A 23,007-nucleotide genomic window follows, 5' to 3' on the forward strand; every position below is an offset into this window, starting at 1 on the left:
CGGTCATGTAGTCCAGATAGCTGGCGCCTCCAGCAGGTCGTGAGAATTAGAAGAATTTGAGCAGTCCAAAACAAGCAGGATCTTGGAAAACTCTGCAGCCGGTCCAGGAGTCGAGAGCCAGAGAACACACCTCAGCCGGTCCAGGGGTCGAGATCCAGAGAACACACCTCAGCCGGTCCAGGGGTCGAGATCCAGAGAACACACCTCAGCCGGTCTAGGGTCAAGAGCCAGCGAAACACACCAAAGCCAGTCCGGGGGTTGAGAGCCAGAGAAACACACCAAAGCCAGTCCAGGAGTCGATCACGGAAGAACAGGAACCAAGCACAGGAACAACTAGGAGCCAAGAAGACAAGGCAAGGTCTGAGGTGCAGACCTTGCCTTAAATACTCTCACCCAGCTGGAGCTTGCAGGAAGGAGCCACTCAATTTCCTGTAGTGGCTCCTTTAAGAATTCTTCAGTCGCGCGCGCACGGCTCTTAGAGGAACCAGCAGGGGGCGGAGTCAGACGCGAGTCAGAGAGCCGCTGACGCCGTGGCCATGTTGGGGCAGAAGCAGGAACGCCGCGGGACTATGATGCCAGCGCCAGTGATTACCGCGAGCGACGCGGTCTAACGCCCCAGTGAGTGGCCGGCCCCGGCTGCGGCTTACCGCCGTCGGAAGGCATAACACATTATATTTCAGTTTTATATTCCACACTCTTCCAAAGAGGATCCGGGATGGCTAACAGCATCATATCCTATCAGATACAATAGAAATATCAAACATGTTATAAATCATTTGATCATATATTTCAATACAATATTGCAATGTAATAATCAATAAAATAATATGGGTATCCAGTATCAGCCTTCTTGTACTGCACTCACCTCTCACACATTGATTAAAGCAACAAATCTATCAAACTTTAGACAATTTTTGATGGTCATAGGCTGCAGCTTTATTAACAAACTATAGTACCTAAGCAAGAAACTACATCTCATCATCTCACTTCCCCACACTAAGGGGTAGATTTTAAAAACCCTATATGTGTAAATCCATAGGATTTAAGCGTGTCGGGCCAAGCAACACACATAAAGACCCGGGATGCGCATATGTACTAGGGCTTCGAAAAAGGGGCGGGGTGGTCTGGGGACAGGGCGGAGTCAGAGGTCCCGGCACAGTGGCCATTTACCGCTGTGCAGGGGGATCACTGGCTGGGCAAGCTGCTGGTTCATGCAAGAGGAAGGACAAAGGTCCAGGGTGGGTCTAGATTAGGATTAGGGGGCAGGAGGGGAAGGGAGGTTAGGTTAGGGGGTTGGGAAGTTTCTTCCCAGACCGCGGGGAAGGCCATGGGCATCGGTGCATGCAAGTTGCACAATTGTGCACCCCCTTGCATGCGCTGACCCATGATTTTATAACATGTGTGTGCTGGCACGTGCATGTTATAAAATTGGGCATCCATGTGTGTGCGCCAGGTAGCGTGCGCACATGGACGCCCTCATGCAATTTCTTAAAATCTACCCCTAAATGTCTGCCTAGCCACAACCCAGCATAATAAATTACCCCCAGGTTAGCTGATCTGTAAGCATTAACCAGCTGTTCATCATGCGTAGGGTTGTCAACTATCTCTAGATTTTCAGGATAACTTGATCCAGACCTGGTTTTACCTCACTGCATGCAGGGACTTTTAGTTCTGACTTCCCTACTGCAGTTCCTTAGAAAAGTAAAACTAGAAGTCCTTGCATGCAATGGGTTAAAACCAGTACTGAATCAACCTCTCCTGAAAATGGAGCCAGTTGACAACCCTAACAATGTAAAGGGTACCAGCAACCACTAGCATGGTGTCCACAGCAAGCATGATTGAACCCAATCAACTCCAATTAATATATCATCGCCAAATGGTCAGTTCAAATGACTCTACATAGATCCAAAGATCATATACCCTGCCCCTCTGCTATGACAAACAGACAAAAAGACAAAATATGAACTATAAAATATAATACAACATACCAAAGAAAGAGGAAGGGTGGGTGGGAACAAATCTTCAGAGTGGAAAAGATGAGGAGACTCCTTCTCTTCCTCCTTTATATTCAAATCCTGACCTCCCATGTTTACTTGAACTCCTCCCAGCCAATCAGACAATGGAATGCAGCCTACCTCCTTCCCAGCAAACTGTCTTTTGTCACCTCATACCCCTCTCCCTTCCTTGGCATTCCTACCAAATGGCACGCTAATCAGCAAATTAATAGGAGAAGTAAGGGAGACAGAGGAGGAAGGCATAGAGACCCAGGGAGACCAGGAATCCACATAATACTGAGAAGCCAAGGACAAGGCCAGGATACCCAAGTTCATAAAAAAAAAAAAACACAAAACCTAACTCAATCTGCTCTCTCTAAGGAAAGTAGGAAAAAGTCCCCACATACAAAATAGCCCAACAATGTGGGCACTAAAATGGAAAATAATGGATAATTACTACATTTTTTAGTACATTCAAGTTGATGGGTTATAGGCATAACCCCATTTTACTGCGGCAGATTTTTCAAGATTCTGAGGCAAGAGTGGCAAATTCTGTGGCACATATTTGCAATTTAAATAATGTTTTTCTTTTTCTTTATACAAATAATGTCCTTTTCTGACTTTCTGTTAATTTTTGTGGTTCTTTGTCAGAGGAAAAGGAATCTTAGTAATTTGGAGCTGGGGAGAAAGGTGAGGAAGGGATCTGGAAATGGGAAATGGGGAGACTGCAGTGAAAGGAAATGAAGAAAGAACCTCAGACATGAGGGGTACAGAGATAAAGAATGGAGGAGGACAGAGGGAGATAGAGGGCAGGATGGTGATTCCTGGATGATAAAGAAAGAGAATGAAAGAAAAGGAGAGAGGGGAGGTTGGTTTTAATGATGCATATTCTTCAAACCTTTTCACCAGGAAAGCAAACAGTAGAACTAGGGGTCACGGTATGAAACTTCATGGGGGACAACTCAGAACCAACGATAGGAAATATTTTGTTCATAGAGAGGATGGTTGTTGCCTGGAATGCCCTTCCGGAAGAGGTGGTCAAGACAAAAACAGTAAACAAATTAAAAAAGGCATGGGATGAATACTGTGGGTCCGTAAAGGCTAGAGTTGGAAGTTAAGAAAAGGGTGCATGGTGGGTAACCAGCATGGAGCGGCAGCTACTACCCCTAACAAAAGGCATGGGGATTATTATCCTTAATTATTTAGCTTACATGATTTTGAGGTAACTGCAGCATCTCTCTGCACTTTGATGGTTGAGGAGGGGGGGGGGAGGGGACTTGGGTTCAAATGATACCCAACTCTGGACCCTGACTTTTATAGTCCAGGGTAGTGATACTCAGTTAGTAGGGAAAAAGCATAGGACTGCTTCTACGGCCAAGTCCAAAAGCAAAGCACGTTCAAGCAGCATTGTTTGAATTACCAGGAAGGTTGCTCCCCCTGTACAAATGTTGCAAGCAGTAATTTTGTTACGGGTTTGACATTTTCTTGGTTTTGATTTCTAAGATTACTACTCTTAACATAAGACTTGGGGGTAAAGTCACGGGGTGGCAGTTACTACAGTAAAAAGCTTGCTGGAAAGACTGGATGGATCATTTGGTCTTCTTTTTTGCTGTTATTACTGTGTTACTATGTTACTATGTAAGAGGGGATCAAGAGTGGGAGGGGGATAATGATAAGGGAAGAAGAGTGGAAGAAAAGGAGGGAAGACTGGGATGAAGAAAAGTGGGAGGAAAAAGGAAAGAAGGAAGATTGGCATAGGGTGGAAAAGAAGGGAAGCTCGGGTTGGAGAAATAAGGAAGGCCATCACAGTCTTCCCTCAATCACATCCCTCCATCCACTCTTTTCCTTACCCTACCTTTCAAAGCCACTTTGATCCACTCACTCTCTCTCTCTTATTTCCTTTCTCCCCACTTCTCTCTCCCTTGCTCTCCTATTACCCTTCACTCACCCTGGTTCACACTCTCCTGCTGCACAAGCCCCTCGCTCATCCTTGTTCACTCTTATCTTCCCACAAATCTCTCACTCACCCTGGTTCAATACCTTCCCCCACTTACCCAGGTTGACTCCTTACCCCATCCCTAGAACCCTTCATTTACCTTGGTTAATTTTCCTCATCCCCAGTTCACGCATATAATCCCTCTCTTCACATCTTCTTTTGGTTTGTTCACACCCTCTCCACCCACCCACCCATATGATCCCTGGTTCACTCCCTTGCTGACTTTTTCTCACTGTTTCCTCTAGCTCTCCTCACTAACTGGCTCCTATCACTTCATCTTTTCAATCTTGCTCTCTCTGACTGACTATTGTAAAGCATTGGCTTGGCCCAAATATCCAGGCACTCAGTCTGCAGCTTTAATGTTCTGTGTTTTGTCCATTACATTATCTTGATTTGCCTTTGTTCTTGTTGTTGATGTAATTCTTTTGTGTATGATGCCTGATATTATTATGCATATGGATTGCAATCTGCTGAGATTTGTGTATCAGTGGAAAAAACATTTTTAAATAAATAAATAAAACAGGAGGAGGAGGATGGCAGCCTTGAAGCATCTCATGTGCATCCTTCCTTCTTCACTGCAGGGGTTTGCATGTTGCGCTTTGAACCACACTGTTCAAACGCACCATTCAGATCCTCAGGGGAGGAGGGAGGATTTACCAGAGGAGATGCAAGACTGCCATGCTCCTCCTCCTGTTTTGGTGATAGGAGCCAGTAAGTGAGGGGCTACAGATGGTATGGGGGAGGTTAGATTGCACCATCCAATACCTCACTTTCTCTTCCGGAGGTGGGGGGGAGAGGGGAAATTTGCCATCCATTGCCATCGATGCTTCTCTTCTGAGAGGGTCCCTGGTCTCTCGCAGCAATTTGGCCATGCTTGGCCAATTCCATGGCCAGAGCTGAATCGTGGGACACTGTAAACCCCAGTTAGAAGCTGAGTCTGAATGCTGGGTGGTAAGAATTTGATTGTCAATTTGAAATTATTTTTTAATGTTATTGATAGTTTTGTCTCAGTTGACTCTTTCCATTGTAACAGTAGGGATTAATAATCAGTTGAGTGTTATGGTTGTTATTATGTCACTATTTGTATTTATTTATTTATTTATTTATTTATCTACTTGCTTTCTTACTTTTACTACAAAAAATGTTGGATATTTAAATCATGAATAGCAAATGAAAAAAACTGAAAGAAAATTATGACAGTATTAAAAATAACAATAAAGCAATTCACAACACTGTGGTAAATCAAAGAAAACTACAAGCATAATCACAATCAAGTGCCCATAGAGGAGGAGGGGGTGGGAAAGAAATATATCAAGTCAAAAAAATACAAAGAGAGAGTTCAAACCAAATCATTTCTAATTATGTAGTCATTCACATCAAGAACATGTAGTGGTTATAAAATAACAGATACTTCAATTCTTTGCCATTTTATCCTTAGGAAAGTTTCTAAATGCAAAGGATCAAAAAAGCAAACTTAATCTTTTGATAAGTGACAGGGACGGTAACTTTAAAATGAGCATGTTTGTGTCTACATACATGCTTAGGAGTTCTCAAGCACACAAATGCTGGAATTTTAAATTGTCCGCTCAAGTGCACACATATGATTTTAAATACACCTAGGGGTAGATTTTAAAAGTGCGCGCGGCGTACATGTGCGCATGCTACCCGGTGCGCGCACATATACACCCAATTTTATAACATGCGTGCCCCTTTTTGCAAGCCTTGGGACTTACACGCATCCTGGGGCTTTACGTGCATCGCTGGGCCTATTTAAAATAGGCCCAGCATGTGTAACCATTTTAAAAACCGGCCCCTAATGCTCCTAAGTGTGCTCCTAGTTTTAAGTGGTTATTTGAGGAAGCATTCTTCACTTATCTGTCTTTACAGCTTGTTGGCTTTAAGTGAGCCAATTTTAAAACCCACATGCGTGAAGGAAATTACTAGTTTGACCACTTAGTCCACCAGTTTGCCCATTCTATCTCCAGGTTATGAAAATCCCACTGGTTCTTCGACCTGCACTCCCCACAGTTTATCCAGACCCCTTACCAAGTCAGTTTTTGGCTATAAAGAGTTTTTTTCACACTTATACGTTAACAAGAACAGAAGTAAATATGCGAAGGTAACAGCCCTATGCATGCTGTGTTCGCTGGTTTTAAAATTGGAATTTACATATGGAAATGTTGCTCACACCCCAGAATGACCCTAACCTACCCCTTTTTACCATATATTCTCTTGTGCATGCACATATATATATATATTCGGAATTTGCTGATTAAATTATCCATTGCTCATGCTCAGCCCATATACTTGTGTATATGGGCCTTTTAACACAAGCAACTCTTTTAAAATGCACCTCTAAGCATTTACGAAGAAATTAAGGAAAAAGGTAGCCAACAGTTTCTGATGCAAATGGAGGAACTGCTTCCTCCAACTCTATGTCACTCGAGAAATATCAGAAAAACTTAAATTGTTTTGTCCACAAAAAAGAAAATCTTTATTAGTAAAATTTTTCTGGAATACCAAATCTTTATCTTGTTCAGTGCAAAAAATACTAATAAAGTAGTGGTAATTGGTATATCATCCAGAGAGGCCTCTAAAAATGTTGATACATCAGGACTATCAGGGAGCAATATCCATCCCATCTTCTACTTCAGTGGAAGCTTTATGAAACTAAGGAATATAGTACATTTTTGACAAGGCGGGTACCTAACCTCAGATACAGGTAAAACCTTCCTTAAATACTGCTTAAACAAGTCCTCTGCTGATATCAACCTTGTTATAGGAAAATAAAAAAAATGTTAATTCCACACCCTCTGAAAAATTTTCATATTTTCTAACCAGTTATGGAGAACTAAACCATCACTAATATAGGCCACATTAGAAGCTTACAAAGAATTCATCTGCAAAACCATAGCAGATATTGAATTCTCCATATCGGTTAGGATTTGGTAGAAAAACAGAATGAGATAACATCTTTTTCACTCTTGAAATCACCCACCATACATCTGTAAGAGATGTATTCCTAGGTTTTTTTAATATCATCAGAGGCCCCAGTGAGAGAGGGAAAACAGATAGAAAAGGAATCTTAACCTAGGGTAGGTGCTTCCATTAGGCAAACTAGGCAGTCCCTTAGAGAACCAAAGTGTTGGATGTGGCAAAATCCTACCAGCATGAGGCCCAGAGAGGTGCTGCACAAGAGCTAATAGCGCCAAAGAGAGAACACTTTTTTGAAGCCACTGCTGGTGGTAGGAGAGAGCGCCATGCTAGAGGTAATATGGAAGAAGAGGGTGAACAACCAAAGGTTTCCCTAGGGCACTAAATACTCTTGCACCTGCCCAGCCTTAACCTATAATGAAACACTTTTATCAGCCTTGGATGACTCAACTTCTTTAAAGATAGAACAAATAGATATACCTGCAACACCAACATTCTTATTTTGTCCAAGAAACACTTTTGTATTCCTCACAGATGTGCCCACCAAGGTCTTGGCCTCTTCAGTCCCACTCTCCAGTATTACAGTTTGAGGACAATCAGCCTGAATCATAGCATATGTGGATTTGAAATGACCCCCACCCAACTCCTTACTGATCAGGGAATCATTTCCACTGAACACCAACAAAGCCCCAATGACTGAACCATAGACTGACAAGGTGGGTACTTTGCACCTGGACTAAGAGAGGCCCCAAACTAAAGAAGATCTCATCATTCAAGTCACTATGAACATGATCCAAAATCCACTGAACATGCTGGTCTATAAGACAATGAATCACACTGGAAACAGGTGAAGAATCAAACATCTTACTGTTCTTCATTCTGCCCATCTAAGTGAAGAAATCATAAAAAGAAATTAACTTCCTCTCCACCAGAGTATCTTCTCCTAGGGGTGCACCCCTTTGGCAGTCGGTTTAGGCAATGCTCTGGTGGCTGTATGCCACAGGCTGAGATTCTATATAAGACAGAGATGTTGCCAGTAGATAACATCAGCTTTGACCTCCCCAAGGGAAGGGAAAGAAGGAATAGGCAAAGGGTGACTCAATAGAAAATTCAGTGATAGTAAGGCCTCTCCAAATAATAGCTCCCACTCACGTCACAGGCTGAGGTGTTATATAGGCTCATGGTGTTACCTGGAGATGATGCCGGCATTGATCTCCCCGAGATAAGGGGGAAGGAGAATGAGCAGGCAGAAGGCAACTCAACAGCAAGCTCAGTGATGGCAAAAACTTTTCAAATAGTAACCCTCCCACTATCTGCATTTATTATGGGGTAATTTTGAAAACACATACATGCTTAAAAGGAGGTTTTACATACATAAATGAGCTTTTCAGAATTGCCCTAGGGTCGTATGTGTAAAAGTATGCAGGAAGCAATTTTAAGTGTACCTTTACACATACTCAAAAGAGATGTTCCTGGGGATGGAGTTAGGGCAGATAATTCAATCATGTGCATATTTTGCATATTTTTCAAACATTTGCACCTAAATGTTTGCATGAACATTTATTCCTGCTCTCTAGCAGGCGTAAATCATGCATCTGTGCTGTACAAAGATAAACACAGTCTTGCTGATTATCAAAGCAGATTTACGCATGTAAGTCCACTTTAAAAATCCAAATTGAAGTCCGTGTGTGACTTCAGCCATTAAGCCTACTGTTCCAGCTACCAGCTGTAGAAGCTTGATCACATGATGCATACTATTCCATATCCAACTCAGTTTTAGTATGTTTCCTCATTTTCCTCTACCATCATCATTAGATGACTATACAAGATCTAACATTTAACCCAGACATAGCACTCCCATGTATTACATCCAAGCTTTTTTTAATAACCTAATATTAAAAATGAAAACATTCAGCAGAAAGAGAGTAATATCTTCTGAGGATGATGAAATGCATTGTATAAGCTATTTTTGAATATGTCTCTAGGAGGCATCTTTCTTTTCAATCTCCCCTACTGGGTCATTCATATTTTACAAGCCGTTAAGCCCGTCACAACGGGCTACATTACATTTTTGTTTTCGGTCCATTTTCGAAAACAGCACCCTCCTACACTTTTTCTCCCTCATTCCCCCTTCCCCCTCAGTCACTCACCCCCCTTCCCACCCCTCAGTCTTACTCACTCTCTGTCTCCCACTGCCTCCTTCCCCTCACTCTCACCTCCCTCCCCTTCCCTCAGTCACTCCCACCTCTCTCCCCTTCCCTCAGTCACTCCCCACCCTGTCTCAATCCCATCTCCCTCAGCCCTCCTCCACTCCCTTTTTCTCTGCTCCACAACTTCTAACCCTTCCACTTACTCACATCCCTGTCTCTCACCTCTCCCTCATTCTCACTCTTCCCCACCCCCTACCTCCCTCCCACTCAGTCCCTCCCCCTCAGTCCCTCCCTCCCTCTCACTCAGTCCCTCCCCCTACCTCCCTCTCACTCAGTCCCTCCCTCCCTCTCACTCACTCAGTCCCTCCCTCCCCCCACTCAGTCCCTCCCTCCCTCAGTTCGTCCCTCCCTCCCTCTCTCTCCTCCCTCCCTCGCTACTGGCCGCCGCTGCCGCCGCTCCTCGTCGTCATTCGCCGCCACCGCCGCTGCCACCCGCCGCTGCTGCCACCGGACGCCGCCGCCCCCGACACCGCCGCCCTGCCGCCACCGCTGCCGCTGCCCCCCGACACCGCCGCCGCCACCGGACGCCGCCACCGCTGCCCCCCGACACCGCCGCCGCCACCGCCACCGCTGCCGCTGCCGCTGCCCCCCGACACCGCCGCCGCCATGTTTTTTTTTTTTTTGACGCTGGCTAAGACCGACGTCCTTGCCCGCACATGCGCAGTAGAGCTGTGCTCTACTGCGCATTTGCGGGCCGTCGGTCATGGCCCATTTATAAGGTAGATATCACTCAGTATAATTCTTTTTGTTAATTTCCATGCATTCGTTACATTTCAACCATCCTCTTAGCTCTGACACACCCTTCTCTTCAAGTCAATATCCTCATCATCAGATCTTGGCTCAAATCTCTCTGGATCCACAGCAGTGCCTTCTTCCCTACCATCAATTGCATCTGGTTCCTTGGTTTTGGCAGCAAGTGAACCTCTTAAGCAATCAACACAGCCTCCGGCCTGCCTGCCTGCCTCTCTTCGCTGTCCTTTTCTTCCTCCTCTGCTGTGCTGGAGGGAATCATATTCCAGAACATCCAGACATGCACAGGGTGGCCCCCTGTTTCAGAATAGCTTCCTGTTACCCTTTCTATTTATATTGTTTGCAGAGCCTACCCCTGCCCTTTTTCTCTCTTGAAGTCTGGCTTTTTCTTTCCTGGATTCTTATCTCAGCTGTCAACTCTGTTGGACTGGCTCTTCTGGTGAGCCTTGCTAAGCAGCTTCTTGTACGGTTCATGCTGGCTGAAGAGTGGTGCTTAGGATTTCTTTTAAATGCCTCACTAGCTAACTGTAAATGTTTTACACCAAGGCACATTTGTCAAAGCAATGAAGTAACTTTTCTTCAGGATCAGCTTGCCTCTCTGTTGTTTATCTGTGGTACTCCATCATTGCATAGAAGTGCCATCCTGCCCAGAGTCTTGGATGGCACCTGGAGACTTGGGGACTTTTATTTCCTTCATGACATACTGGTGATCTCGCCACTCATGGTGAAATAGAAGAGGTCTCCAAAAGGCAGCTTCCTAAATAACTATCGTCAGCACAGTGTTCCACTCCATGCTTCTACTGCAGCCACAGCTTTATACACACCCAGATCTTCCAATTAAGGCTGGAGGATATGGGATAGGGACCAGCCAACCCTCAGTGCCTCTGATCCCTGAGACCACTGCCATAGCCTTGCTCCTAACTGAAATGATGGATGATAAAGCCAGCATAGCAGAGCCAGGATCAGGGCACAGAGTTGAGGGTTTAGCTGCTAAGGCCAGGTCCACTTTCCCCTCCCCTGTTGTGTAACCTTCATTGTCTCCCAATTGAAAACCAGACTTAATTTTAAAGTCTTATTCCTGATTCATACATGTTTGCATCTTGGGACTCTAAAATACTTGACAATCTCTTATCATACTATGAGCCTGCCAAGGCCCTAAGGTGCACTCAATAAATGACAGTGAGCTGTACTGAGATTAGATTTTTATGTACTGTAGGTTTAATATGTAGGTTTATTGTTTTTTAATGCTGTTTGTCAATATTAAATCTTTATCTTTTATTACATCCTACTTTGATGCTCAAAGCAAATGATGACTAATCAAACTTAAAAATAAAGAAACCTAAAGATGTTAGCTCAAGGCTTGCTTCTACCACTCACTACAACCTTACACAAGTCATTTTATCCCACATCACAAGCTCCCATTTAGACTGCAAACCATTATACTTGAATGCAATTTGCTGTGCAGAATCCTGTTTTTGTGTACCCCAGTAATTCCAATTTAAAGAAAGCTTAATCATTTCATTGTAGTGATTGTTTTATGTGACAGTAACTTAAGATGTCAGCCATATTAGATATTGAACCGAGACCAAGGAAATGATCATGTCTTTACTGTAAGTAATGGTGAAGGTTAATGCTGAAGATGCCAAGGGAGACGTGTGTGCTACATAAAAACAATATGTATTAGAATTAATTATTAACATTTGTATTGTCTCTTTTTTTTTTTTTTTTTTTAATGAAGAAATTGAAAAAGGAGGCTGTGGAGATCCAGGGATTCCAACCTATGGGAAAAGAACAGGAAACCGTTTTCTCCATGGAGATACTCTTACATTTGAATGTCAGGCAGCGTTTGAACTGGTTGGTGAGAAAATGATCACATGCCAACAAAACAACCAGTGGTCGGGCAACAAGCCAAACTGTGTTTGTACGTATTTCTTTGTTTTTCTTAGTCTTTTTGGCTTCCTCTAGCTTTTAATTGCAGTTGAACCCACTGAGAAACACTGCAAATTAAATTCCAAATGTTTGCATGAATAATTCTTATAAATCACATATTAGCCCATTTAGGAGGTATGTCACGTAGTACCTTTTGTAATTTATTCTTTTCCTCCATTTTATTTTTAATTGAAACATTTTATACTTTTAATGTAAATGGATGTTACATAAAACTGTAATTGAAAACTTCCTAACAGCATCTGAATGTTCAGAAACACATCTTACTAAGAATCTATACTGTGGCTTTTCACATCAATAAAGTGTTTTATTGCTTAACAAACCTTTTAATAACTTAGGCAATATGAGAATATTCAGTATGGATTATGCATAAGGAAGGCAAGATAGTTTTCAAAGCCATAAACATAAATGTCTTCTTTGAATACATTTAAACTTTTCCTCCCTAAATACACTCCTGGGAATGACTCCTCTAGTGCAGCTAAACATCCATGCATTGTGAAAGCAAGGAGGAACTTTTTGCCCCTTTAAGTGTGGGCAATTTCCAGACAACCTAATTATGTGGATGAAATGCTTTTTACCCAAAAAAACTCACTTTAAAAATTGTTCATAATATAAATTATTTTGTAAATAATATTGATATTTAGCAGTTTAACCTGAACAGTACTTTCCTCAGCAGGTTCTATGTTATGTGAAATCAGATCTTCTTGAAGATCAGGAGGGGGTATTATATCATTGCCTTTGCTTAAATCTGAATGTACATAAATTCAATAAACATATACTCATATGCTAATAGTATATATAAGATTTGAAAACAGTAGAGAAAATCTGCTAAGCAGATATGCGTCAGAAGCTCTGTTTCAGACTTGTGCTGCTATTCTTTTCTCCCTTTATGGAGGCAGGGTGTTGGCAGGGTGGAGACAGTTTCTTACAGAGCTGCTATTGATTTTTATCTTTGCCTACTCAGTGGGCACAAGGCGAGCACTGAGGGCAGGGCTGAATTGAAATATACCAGTCTGTGTTGCAAAGACTGTCACTAAGCTCAGCAGTGTCAGAACTAGTGCATATATTGTGCCAGTCAGTGCAGTATTGTCTCTTGAAGGCCATGCTGGCACTCTGCCTACCACCAGCACCACCCCAGGGCTCTGACTATTACCTCTCTGCCTGCCTGTCATACCCCTAATAGCAGTGTAGGGGGTCTTCCTATCTTATATCTTGCTGCCACACCCTCAGTACCAGAATATATGACTTACTGCCTCATGTCTAGCTGCCATACCCCTTTTACCATCATAGGGGTTTTGTTCGAAATTTCCTACCTGCTATGCCCCTAACTCTACCATAGGGTACTGGCTGGCACATGCCTACCTATCATGCCCTTTATATCACCATAGGGATGGGATGGCTGACACCTACCTGCAATGCCCCTAATTCCACCATGGGACTCATATGCCTACCTGCCATGCCCCTTGGTGGTACTACTCTGCCTACCTGCTCTGCCTGCCTATTAATATGTATGTGGAAGTTTTGCTGCCTTCGGGATGTTTACTTTTCCCCATAAAGAGAGATAAACATTTTCAAAAAAACATGTCTCCTTCCCTCCAACAATTTTACAGTTCTTTGTTTTTTTCTAACCCCTCTGCAATGAACCCAGCCTGGTTTTCACATCTTGTTTTTTGTTGTTTCCACTGGGGTGTTTTGTCCATAAATCAAAAATGTGAAAGAAAGACAAAAGAAACACATTTTTCCTTCTATAGATTTGTTACCTCATACCTACCCACCCAGCTGCCACATGCCCACCTGTCATAATGTTTTTGGCTCACTTTTTTGGAGCTTTGGGATCTACTTCCCACCTGCACTCGCTTTTTTATACTGGAGTGTTTTGTTCCCAGAACAAAAATTTGAAAAAAGACAAAATTAGATAGGTTTCACTCCCATGGCATGGTACCTGTTATGTCTCAGCTTGGATCTCCCTCCCTGTTTTATGGTTGATTATACTGGGGTGGTTTGTACAAAAAAGCCATCATTCAAAAGGATAAAAATACAAGTATAATCCAAAAAATCTCACGATTAACATTTTGATATTTTAAATGTGATAACAGAGTAGTGAGACAGGTTTCATGCAAACCCAAAAAATCAGGAACTAGAACGGGTTAGCTCAATAATACGAGAAATGGTTTCTAAATAAAACATCCCTAACCACTTTCTAGGAAAACCACACCACACTCATTAGAGAAACAATTTAGCTATCCTACATGTGATAACATTCTCCTTCAGAAAGCCCATTCTATAAGAAAATCAAAATTCCACCCAGTACCTTGCAGATCTCTGGGCCTTGCTTCAATGCACAGACCTTATACATTGGAGTTCTCTTTGCCATTGTGCCTTGCTGTTGCACCTCAGATCTAACACCATGCTTTTTTCTTGTCAGTCCGTGGGGGTGGCTGCTTTGCACTTCTCATGCTTTGGTGTCTTGAAGCCACTCTTTGTGCTGCTTGGCCCTTCTATCATTGTCTGCCTTGGAGTTTTTTTATGCCACCTTTTCTACTTCATTTATCCTTCATGCTGCCTTAGGATGCTGATGTCACTTTTGGTGCCATTTTGCCACTTGAAATGTCATCAAGCGTTCATGTCCCTGTTGCTGCTGCCCTCTTTTTGAACCTTGGGATATTCTTCCCACTTTTTCTGCTTCATTGATCTGCTGACAGTGACTTAGAGAAATCATGCCAATGATGGTACCCCTTTGCCCCTTTTCGGAGCTTGGGCTATTCATGCCACTTTTGATGTCACTATACAGTAGAGATGTGCATTGGGTGCCCGATAATTTCAGCTTTCTGTTTCGTATAGCCGCAGGAAATGTTTGTATTCCCATGGAACGGCATTTTTTTTTCATATAGAATCGTTAGTGCGCACCCTAAACCTTCAGATTTAATTATTTACAATCCCTGACCCTTCAGACCCCCCCCCAAAAAAAAAACTTGCCTAAAGTCCCTGGTGGTCCAGCGGGGGGTTCCGGGAGTGATCTCGGCCGTCGGCTGCCAGTAAACAAAATGGCGCCGGTGGCCCTTTGCCCTTACCATGTGACAGGGGCTATTGGTGCCATTGGCCGGTCCCTGTCACATGATAAGAGCAATGGACGGCCGGCTCCATCTTAAAAAATGGTGTGGGCCATCCATTGCTCCTACCAGTGACAGGGGCCAGCCAATGGAACCGATAGCCCCTGTCACATGGTAAGTGCAAAGGGCCATTGGTGCTATTTTGATTTGTGGCAGCCAACGGCCTGAGAGGGGAACATCACTCCCGGGACCCCCACTGGACTACCAGGGACTTTAGGCAAGTTTTTGGGGGGTTGGGAGGGTGAGGGATTGTAAATAATTAGATCTGAAGGGTTGGGGTTGGTTTGGGGTTTCTTTTTTTCTGTGTGCCTTTTTCCCCCCCAAAAAAACAATAAGAAAACCACATGAAATTTTGTAGGGTTTTCCTATCATTTTCAGGGACCCCTGATACATGACGAATTATGAAATATCATACAATATTTTAATTTGTCATAAAAATGATGCACATTCCTACCATACAGTATCCATAGTCTTTGTAGGTACTTTGAATTTCTTTCCTCCTTCTGTTGATTTCTTCCCACAAGTTTTAAGGTAAATGATTATAAAATCCCAATTCTGGATCTAAATACTAGCTGCCATTCTTCCCCCACTAACTTTCATAGCAAATGAAAATGAAAAATATTTTTTTTCTTTTCCAACTAAGCAATTACATTTAGGTCCCCACAAAATGAATTCTGAAATGAAATTACATTTTTGGTCATGCCCATCTCTAATCTGCATGTGGTCAAGATTCAAAGCTGGCAGTTTAAGTAACTTTGCAGGATATAACTTATCTGATGAAGTTACAAAGTATATTCAGGAGCTGAATATATACATATAAATTCATACTTAGCCATATAGTTTATACCCAGTTAAATTTAGACCTTCTCTATGGATTGTCTAGTTTAGCTGAATAACTTACGCAGCAAAGACAGAAAATCGCTGGTTAGAAGCATAAGTTATGCAGCTAACTTGCTCTACCCCAATCTGCCCACTGCACTCTCACAACTTATGCGGCTAACATTTTACTCATATAGGTGACATTTGTGGCTATGTTGCAGCCACTGAACGAAGATGCATATTCAGCAGCTACTATTTAACTGCATAAGCTATACTTATTCAGATAAATAGTGCTGAATGCACTATGAATATTGACCTCTAGGGGTGAGAATTTGTTTTTCACTAAACAGGAAATACTGATGATATTTCCTATTTCATTGCATTTTGTGGGTAAAAAAAAAAAAGAAAAACCTCAATGTCATGTTTTTTTTTTAAGGTACACTGTATAATTTTTTTTAAAAAAGTATCCAGAGCCCACCTCAACCTATTTCCTTTAATAAACAACTCGACCCTGAATACCCTAGCCCATCCTTCTGACCCCCCCCCCCCCCCCAGACTCACCAAAACATACCTGGTGGTCTAGTGGGGCCCAGAAGTGACCTCCTGCTCCTGGGCTGGCAGCTGCAATTAGTTAAAATAGTGTCAACTGTACTTTACCCCTATCATATAACAAGGATTATCCTATGGCTCGGGTAGCCCCTGTCACATAATAGAGAAAATGGGTGGCAGGGTACCATTTTGACTAATGGCAGCCACTGGCCTGGGAACAGGAGGTTGCTCGCGGGTCCCCGCTAGACCACCAGGCACATTTTGGTGAGTCAGAGGGGCTCAAGAGGGTGGACTAGGGTAGGCAAGGTTGGTAATGTTGAATTGGTTAATAACGGAGAAGAGTTTGGGGCAGGTTCTGGATTCATTTTTTTTTTCCAGGAAAACAAAAATGAAAAAAAACTACATTCTAGGGGTGGACCCAAAATGGCCAAATCCCTGGAATGATATATAAAATGCAACAAAAAGTTTTTGAGGTACCATCTCTATTAACCTCCATATTTTTAATTCAGGACAAGGTTTTCACTTCTACTTGCACAGGAGAAAGCCTGAACTGAAATGCACCTAGCTGCTAGGAGAATGATTCTCTCAGAGAGAGAGAGAGAGAGAGATCCAAAATTAGGAAGAGCTTGTAAAGCCTGGCGTGTAGGTATTTCAAACCAGGAGGATGCTGCTGAGCTTCTGAACTGCAAGAAATGATCTTTCTAAGAGTCAGGGACTTTGCACACTGGTAAAACAGTTCTGTGTTATTAGTTATTTTGCTAAAAGCTAGAAAGAAACAGTATTTTGTGTTCTGTTTGTGTTGCTCTTAACAAGATGAGTTTTGTTTGTAACCTAAAGAATCACAGTAAACTATCTCAGCTGTTTTTACTAGTGTGCCTAATCAGGATGTCCTTGCTTCCACTATAGGCTACCATGGATAGTTAGTGCATGATACTGAAAAAGGAGAATATTGACAATTGTAGAATTCTGATAATTTAATTTGATTGTGGATATTCTCCTTTGACATGTTTGTCCTGTATGATAAGTGGAACTGTTATAGATGTAGGTGTCTGGATTTACACAGAAGTCCAAAAAGAAGATTAAACTTGTAAAGTATGTGATTAAAATTTATAATTTTCTTAGCCTAACCATTGTTTTCCTCTGGGTGATTATTTTTGTCCCTTCTTGACATGCTCTTAATGGGGTTAGGAGAGGTGAGACAGAGTCCAAGCATAAAATATATTCTGTTTAAAAAATGATACAAGAAAAGAAAGTGAAAATGTAACCCTTTCTTTTTGTCTTCTGTGCAGTCTCATGTTTCTTCAACTTTACCATGCCATCAGGAATTATTCTGTCACCCAATTATCCGGAAGAGTATGGGAACAACATGAATTGTGTTTGGCTGATCATCTCTGAACCAGGAACCAGAATTCACCTCATTTTCAATGACTTTGATGTAGAACCTCAATTTGACTATGTCTCAGTAAAGAATGAAGGAATTTCTGATTTGCCAGCCCTTGGCACATTTTCTGGCAATGAGGTTCCTTCCCAACTGGCCAGCAATGGACACATAGTCCGACTGGAATTTCAGTCAGATCACTCTACCACTGGGAGAGGCTTTAATATCACTTACACAAGTATGTAAGAAACAGATCATACTCAAATGCAAGATTTTTCTAATATAATTCTCTTGCCCTCTATGTTTAAAATGTAAAAGTGGATATATTATAGGTGAAAATTATTACTATACTTGTGTGATTCCATACTTTTTAAAATTATTTATTTAAATTTATAAGATATAAAAGCATGAGAAAAATCTTGTATAGAAACCAGCGATATAGCTATTTCAACTTTTACAAGAAAGCATCCCTGTCAGTAAGAATGGAAAAAGAAAAGAAATCATACTCAGTGCTATTCAGCCCACATTGTTCGGGGGAGGGGTTAGGAATTCACAATTTAAGGCAAATGCAGAAGTATAAAATGAAGAAATTAAAGTGATGAATGAAACCAGGACTACTCTGAATGTGAGAATATCAAGGACTAACTGATGAAATTGCATTTGATGCAGAGTCTGCTACAGGTATCAGATCATAAGAAATTAATAGGGAAAATTAGGCCAAAGCAGGCCACCAATTTGAAGTACTCTAGGTTTTAATAAAAAAAATTACTGGAGTCTCTTCAGTGTGGCTTTCGCTACCTCTGGAAAAGGATATTCATTCCAACTAAGAAAGTGGGTCTCCCAGTATTAAAAAACAATTAGAGATCCTAACCTCTATCTGACTCAAACAAAATTCACAATTAAAATTGCTACAGAAGGCCTTTCATCCTCCCCCTCCAAGACCTGAGTAAAATTCAGATAATCTAACAAGAGCTGAGAGCTCTGAATTTGAATAAGCTCCCCCTTTTCTGTTTGAAAGGGAGGTAGATAACAAATTCTGGGCAGGGGGAAGAGAAGAAATGTCTAGATACTGTGTATCTGTACTCTTAGATGCTGATCTACTAAGGTGCAAGATGTTATCACAAACATTTTTTTCTGTGAAAAAAAAGGGCAAAACTTCCACAAATAAACAAAAGCACTAAACTGTGGGTGGTTTGCATTCAAGTTTTCACAAGTCATCTTTCAGTAGTAAACTTTCACATGTAGTTTACAACACACAAATGTTTATTTAAATTCTGCAGTAATGAACTGCACTAATACAAGATCATGCAAAGTAAGGGGGGAATTTTGCCAGGAGAGGCATACACAAAAGGCTCTCAAGGCTCATTTTCATGAAAAAAAAAGAAAAAAGAAAAAACTACCTCAAAGAGATATAGGTTTTTTTTTGGTTTTTTTTTTTGCAGTCAACCTGGGGAGCTCCATATCATGTAAAACAGCAAATAGTCATAAAGGGGTTACACAACCTTAAATGGGCTGTGTGACCCATCAAGCCCTTCCTGCCCCTATGGTAACAACCCTCTGCTGATGTTAATGGCTCCCACCCCATTCCCTGTTACCTTTGCAGGACAAAAAATTAAAAATGCCATGGGACTTGCTAAGCTTGCCTTTAGCTCCTTCAAAAGACTGAAAGTCATACTTGCACCCACTGCCCATACCATCCTGCTTAGCCCTCCATACTTACCCCATAGCTGGACGGGGGGGGGGTTAATCTTTTAGGAGCAAGAGTAATACCCAGTCACCCTTACCAATGCACCCTTACCCTTACCAACGCAACCCTTACCAACGCACAATTAAACTCTGGAATTTGTTGCCAGAGGATGTGGTTAGTGCAGTTAGTATAGCTGTGTTTAAAAAAGGATTGGATACGTTCTTGGAGGAGAAGTCCATTACCTGCTATTAAATTCACTTAGGGGCAGATTTTAAATACTTGCGCGAGCGCGTACTTTTGTTCGCGCAGCAGGCGCGAACAAAAGTACGCTGGATTTTATAAGATACGCGCATAGCCGCTCGTATCTTATAAAATCTGGGGTTGGCGCGCGCAAGGGGGGTGCACATTTGTGCAACCTGTGCGCGCCGAGCCCAGCGCGCGCTGCCTGTTCCCTCCGAGGCCACTCTGATTTTGGAGCGGCCTCGGAGGGAACTTTCCTTCGCCCTCCCCCCACCTTCCCCTCCCTTCCCCTCCCTAACCCACCCCCCCGGCCCTATCTAAACCCCCCCCTTACCTTTGTCGGCAAAGTTACGCCTGCTGCCCCACTCCGTGGTCCGGTCCCGGGGGCTGTTCCGGAGGCCGCAGCCACGCCCCCGGAATGAAACCACACCCACATTGCCGCCCCTAAACGCCGCGTCATCCCGCCACGCCCCCGACAGGAAGCCCCGGGACTTACGCGCATCCCGGGGCTCTGCGCGCGCGGCGGCCTATGCAAAATAGGCGCGCCGGCGCGTGAGGGCCCTGCATGCGTAAATCCGGAAGGATTTACGCGCACAGGGGTTTTAAAATCCGCCCCTTAGAGAATAGCCACTGCCATTAGCAACGGTAACATGGAATAGACTTAGTTTTTGGGTACTTGCCAGGTTCTTATGGCCTGGATTGGCCACTGTTAGAAACAGGATGCTGGGCTTGATGGACCCTTGGTCTGACCCAGTATGGCATTTTCTTATGTTCTTATGTTACCCCGTTGATGGTATTTTTCAAAATGGTAGTGTCTGACCACCTAAATCCATGCACTCTTTTGTAACGTCTGGTAAGCTAGAGGGGGTCACTAAGAAGGAGTTGAAAAAATGAAAGGGCATGTATAAGTATGACTTTTTCTCATTTGCAGGGGATAAAGGACTAGGGCTTAACATGACCTATGTTTTTTTTAACATTTTTGTTACGTACAGGTGTTGGGGTTAGGGTGGGGGCCACTAGCCCATCAGGATGTTTTTACTTTTCGTATGGGGGATAGAAAGCAGGAAATTCATTATGTGACTCCCTATAAAACATAATAGCCCTGATGAGACCTCCAGTAAGAGAAATGTTTTGCATGTTGCCATGGCCAGGAATGAGCAAAATTCCTGCCTATTGCAACACATGGAACATTTTGCATGAAAGTGAGCTTCAGATGCCAATGAGTTCATTTGCATCCATAGTCAAATTTTTGAAAAATGGCCCTAACCTACAAAAAATACTGCTGGTTATTAGATTGGCCTGTTAGTACACACATGTTTTTTGATAACATTTGCATTTTTACCTGCAATTCTAGGAAATTTGCAGTATTTAGATAATATCAATATGAGGCCGATGTAATAAAGTGTGCTGTTCTTGGTGCAGGTTTTCACATGTTTTAGCAAAAATTTTTCCATGCAAACTTAGGGCCAGATGCATTAAGACTTTTCTCCAATTTTGTGTCTATGGGAAAAACCCTTAGTGAATCAGGTACTTAACCTGATATTTAACAGGATTTTTGTGAGGCAAAAACAAGTGCTAAAACATGGATTAAAATCTTCACTAGACTAAGAACATATGAATGTAAGAAATGCCATGCTTGGTCAGACCAAGGTACATCAAGCTCAGCGTCCTATCTCTGCCAGTGGCCAACCCAGGTTGCAAGTACCTGACAGTCCCAAGGATAGCAATAGCTCTCCTTAGTCTACCTGGCTAATAATGCATTATGGGCTTTTCTTCCTGGAATTCCTGTTTTATACTCTGCTATGTTTTTCTGTTTCTATGCTAGTCACTTTGACTATATTCTCTGGCTACAGATTCCACAGCTTGATTATGTGCTGAGTGAAAAAGAACTTTCTATGATTTATTTTAAATCTGTTTGTCATTAATCTCATGGAGTGTCCCCTTGTTTTAACATTTTTTGAAAGGGGAAATAGCCGCCCTTTGTTTGCCCTTTCCACTCTACTCATGATTTTATAAATTTTTATCATGTCCTCTCTCAGTCATCTCTTTGTTACATTTACATTAACATTTTTCTTTCAAAATTATCCTATAACTCAGCTGGCTCACCTTTATCTACATGTTTATTTACACCTTTCAAAAAATCTAAAATATTGGTAGGCAAGACTTCCTTTTGCTAAAACCAAGCTATGTATATATGGTCAGTGATTTTGTTTTTAAGAATGGTTTCTACCATTTAGCCCAGCTCAAACATCAATCTCCCTGGTCCATAGCTCTACAGATCACACCAAAGTCCTTTTTAAAAATTAGCATCACATTCCAATCTTCATGTGTTGTGGGTGTTTTAAATGATATATTACAGCTTATTAGTAACAGGTTTGCAATTTCATGTTTTAGTTCTTTTAGAATTCTGGGATGGATGCCATCAGTCCTGGTGATCTGTTACTCTAGTCTGATCTATTACATTCTCCATTCTCAGTTTACAGGTATTTGTTTTAGTGCTCAGTATCTCCACCATTAAAGAATATTTCAGGTGTGGGTGTGTTCCCAACATCCTCCTCAGCAAAGCCTGAAGCAAATAATTAATTCAGTTTTTCTGCTATTTCTTTGTCATCTCTGAATATCCCTTTTACCCCTTGGTCATCTAATGACCCAAATGAACCTCTCCAGGGCTTTTTGCTTCAAATGTACTTGGAAAAGGTTTTATTATTTAGTTTTTGCCTCATTGGCAAACTTCTTCTCAAACTCTCCCTTAGCCTGTCTTTCTACTGTCATACATTTAAATTGCCAGTGCCTATGCTCTTGCCTATTTTCATCATTTGGGTCTGCTTTCCACTTTTTGAATGCTGCCCTTTTAGCTTTAACTTCCTCCTTTACCTAACCATTAAACTCTGCTGGCAGTCATTTACTCCTCATTTTCAATTCATGGAATTCATTTATCTGGGCTTCCAAAATGGTATTTTATAAAAATGTCCATGCTTCATGAAAACTATTCACCTTTGCAATCACGCCTTTTAGTTTCTAATTTCCTCATTTTATCATAGTCTCTCATTTTAAATATGTTACTGCAGTAGTTTTAGTTATGTCTTCCCTAGTAAATAATGATTATGTCAAATTTGATTGCATTATGATCTCTATAGCTTAGCAGCCCTATCATAGTAACCCCTTATATCAGATTGTCCATTCCACTAAGGACTAGATTTAAAGTAACTGTCCTTCTTGTTGGTTCTAGGACAGATGCTCCATGAAGCAATCATTTATAGTATCTAAAAACTTAACCTCTCTAGAATGTCCTGATGAGATACTGATCCAATCAGTTCTGGGAAAACTGACATTTCACATTATTATTGTGTTGCCAAAAGTATTTGCTTTTTAATTTCAAGTAGCATTTCATAG

The 23,007-nt window shown here is 42.0% G+C and overlaps 1 protein-coding gene across 1 annotated transcript in view; it reads left to right on the top strand.

Annotated features, from left to right (window-relative positions):
- The window catches only part of CSMD1 (CUB and Sushi multiple domains 1), a 4,035,193-nt gene that overhangs the window by 2,500,097 nt on the left and 1,512,089 nt on the right, over positions 1-23,007 (top strand). Inside the window, 2 exon segments of the mRNA XM_029596871.1 lie at positions 11,623-11,805; positions 17,599-17,925. Of these exon segments, the coding sequence (XP_029452731.1) occupies positions 11,623-11,805; positions 17,599-17,925 (510 nt within the window).

The sequence above is a fragment of the Rhinatrema bivittatum genome, chromosome 3 (genome assembly GCF_901001135.1).
Source record: "Rhinatrema bivittatum chromosome 3, aRhiBiv1.1, whole genome shotgun sequence".
Lineage (NCBI taxonomy): Eukaryota > Metazoa > Chordata > Amphibia > Gymnophiona > Rhinatrematidae > Rhinatrema > Rhinatrema bivittatum.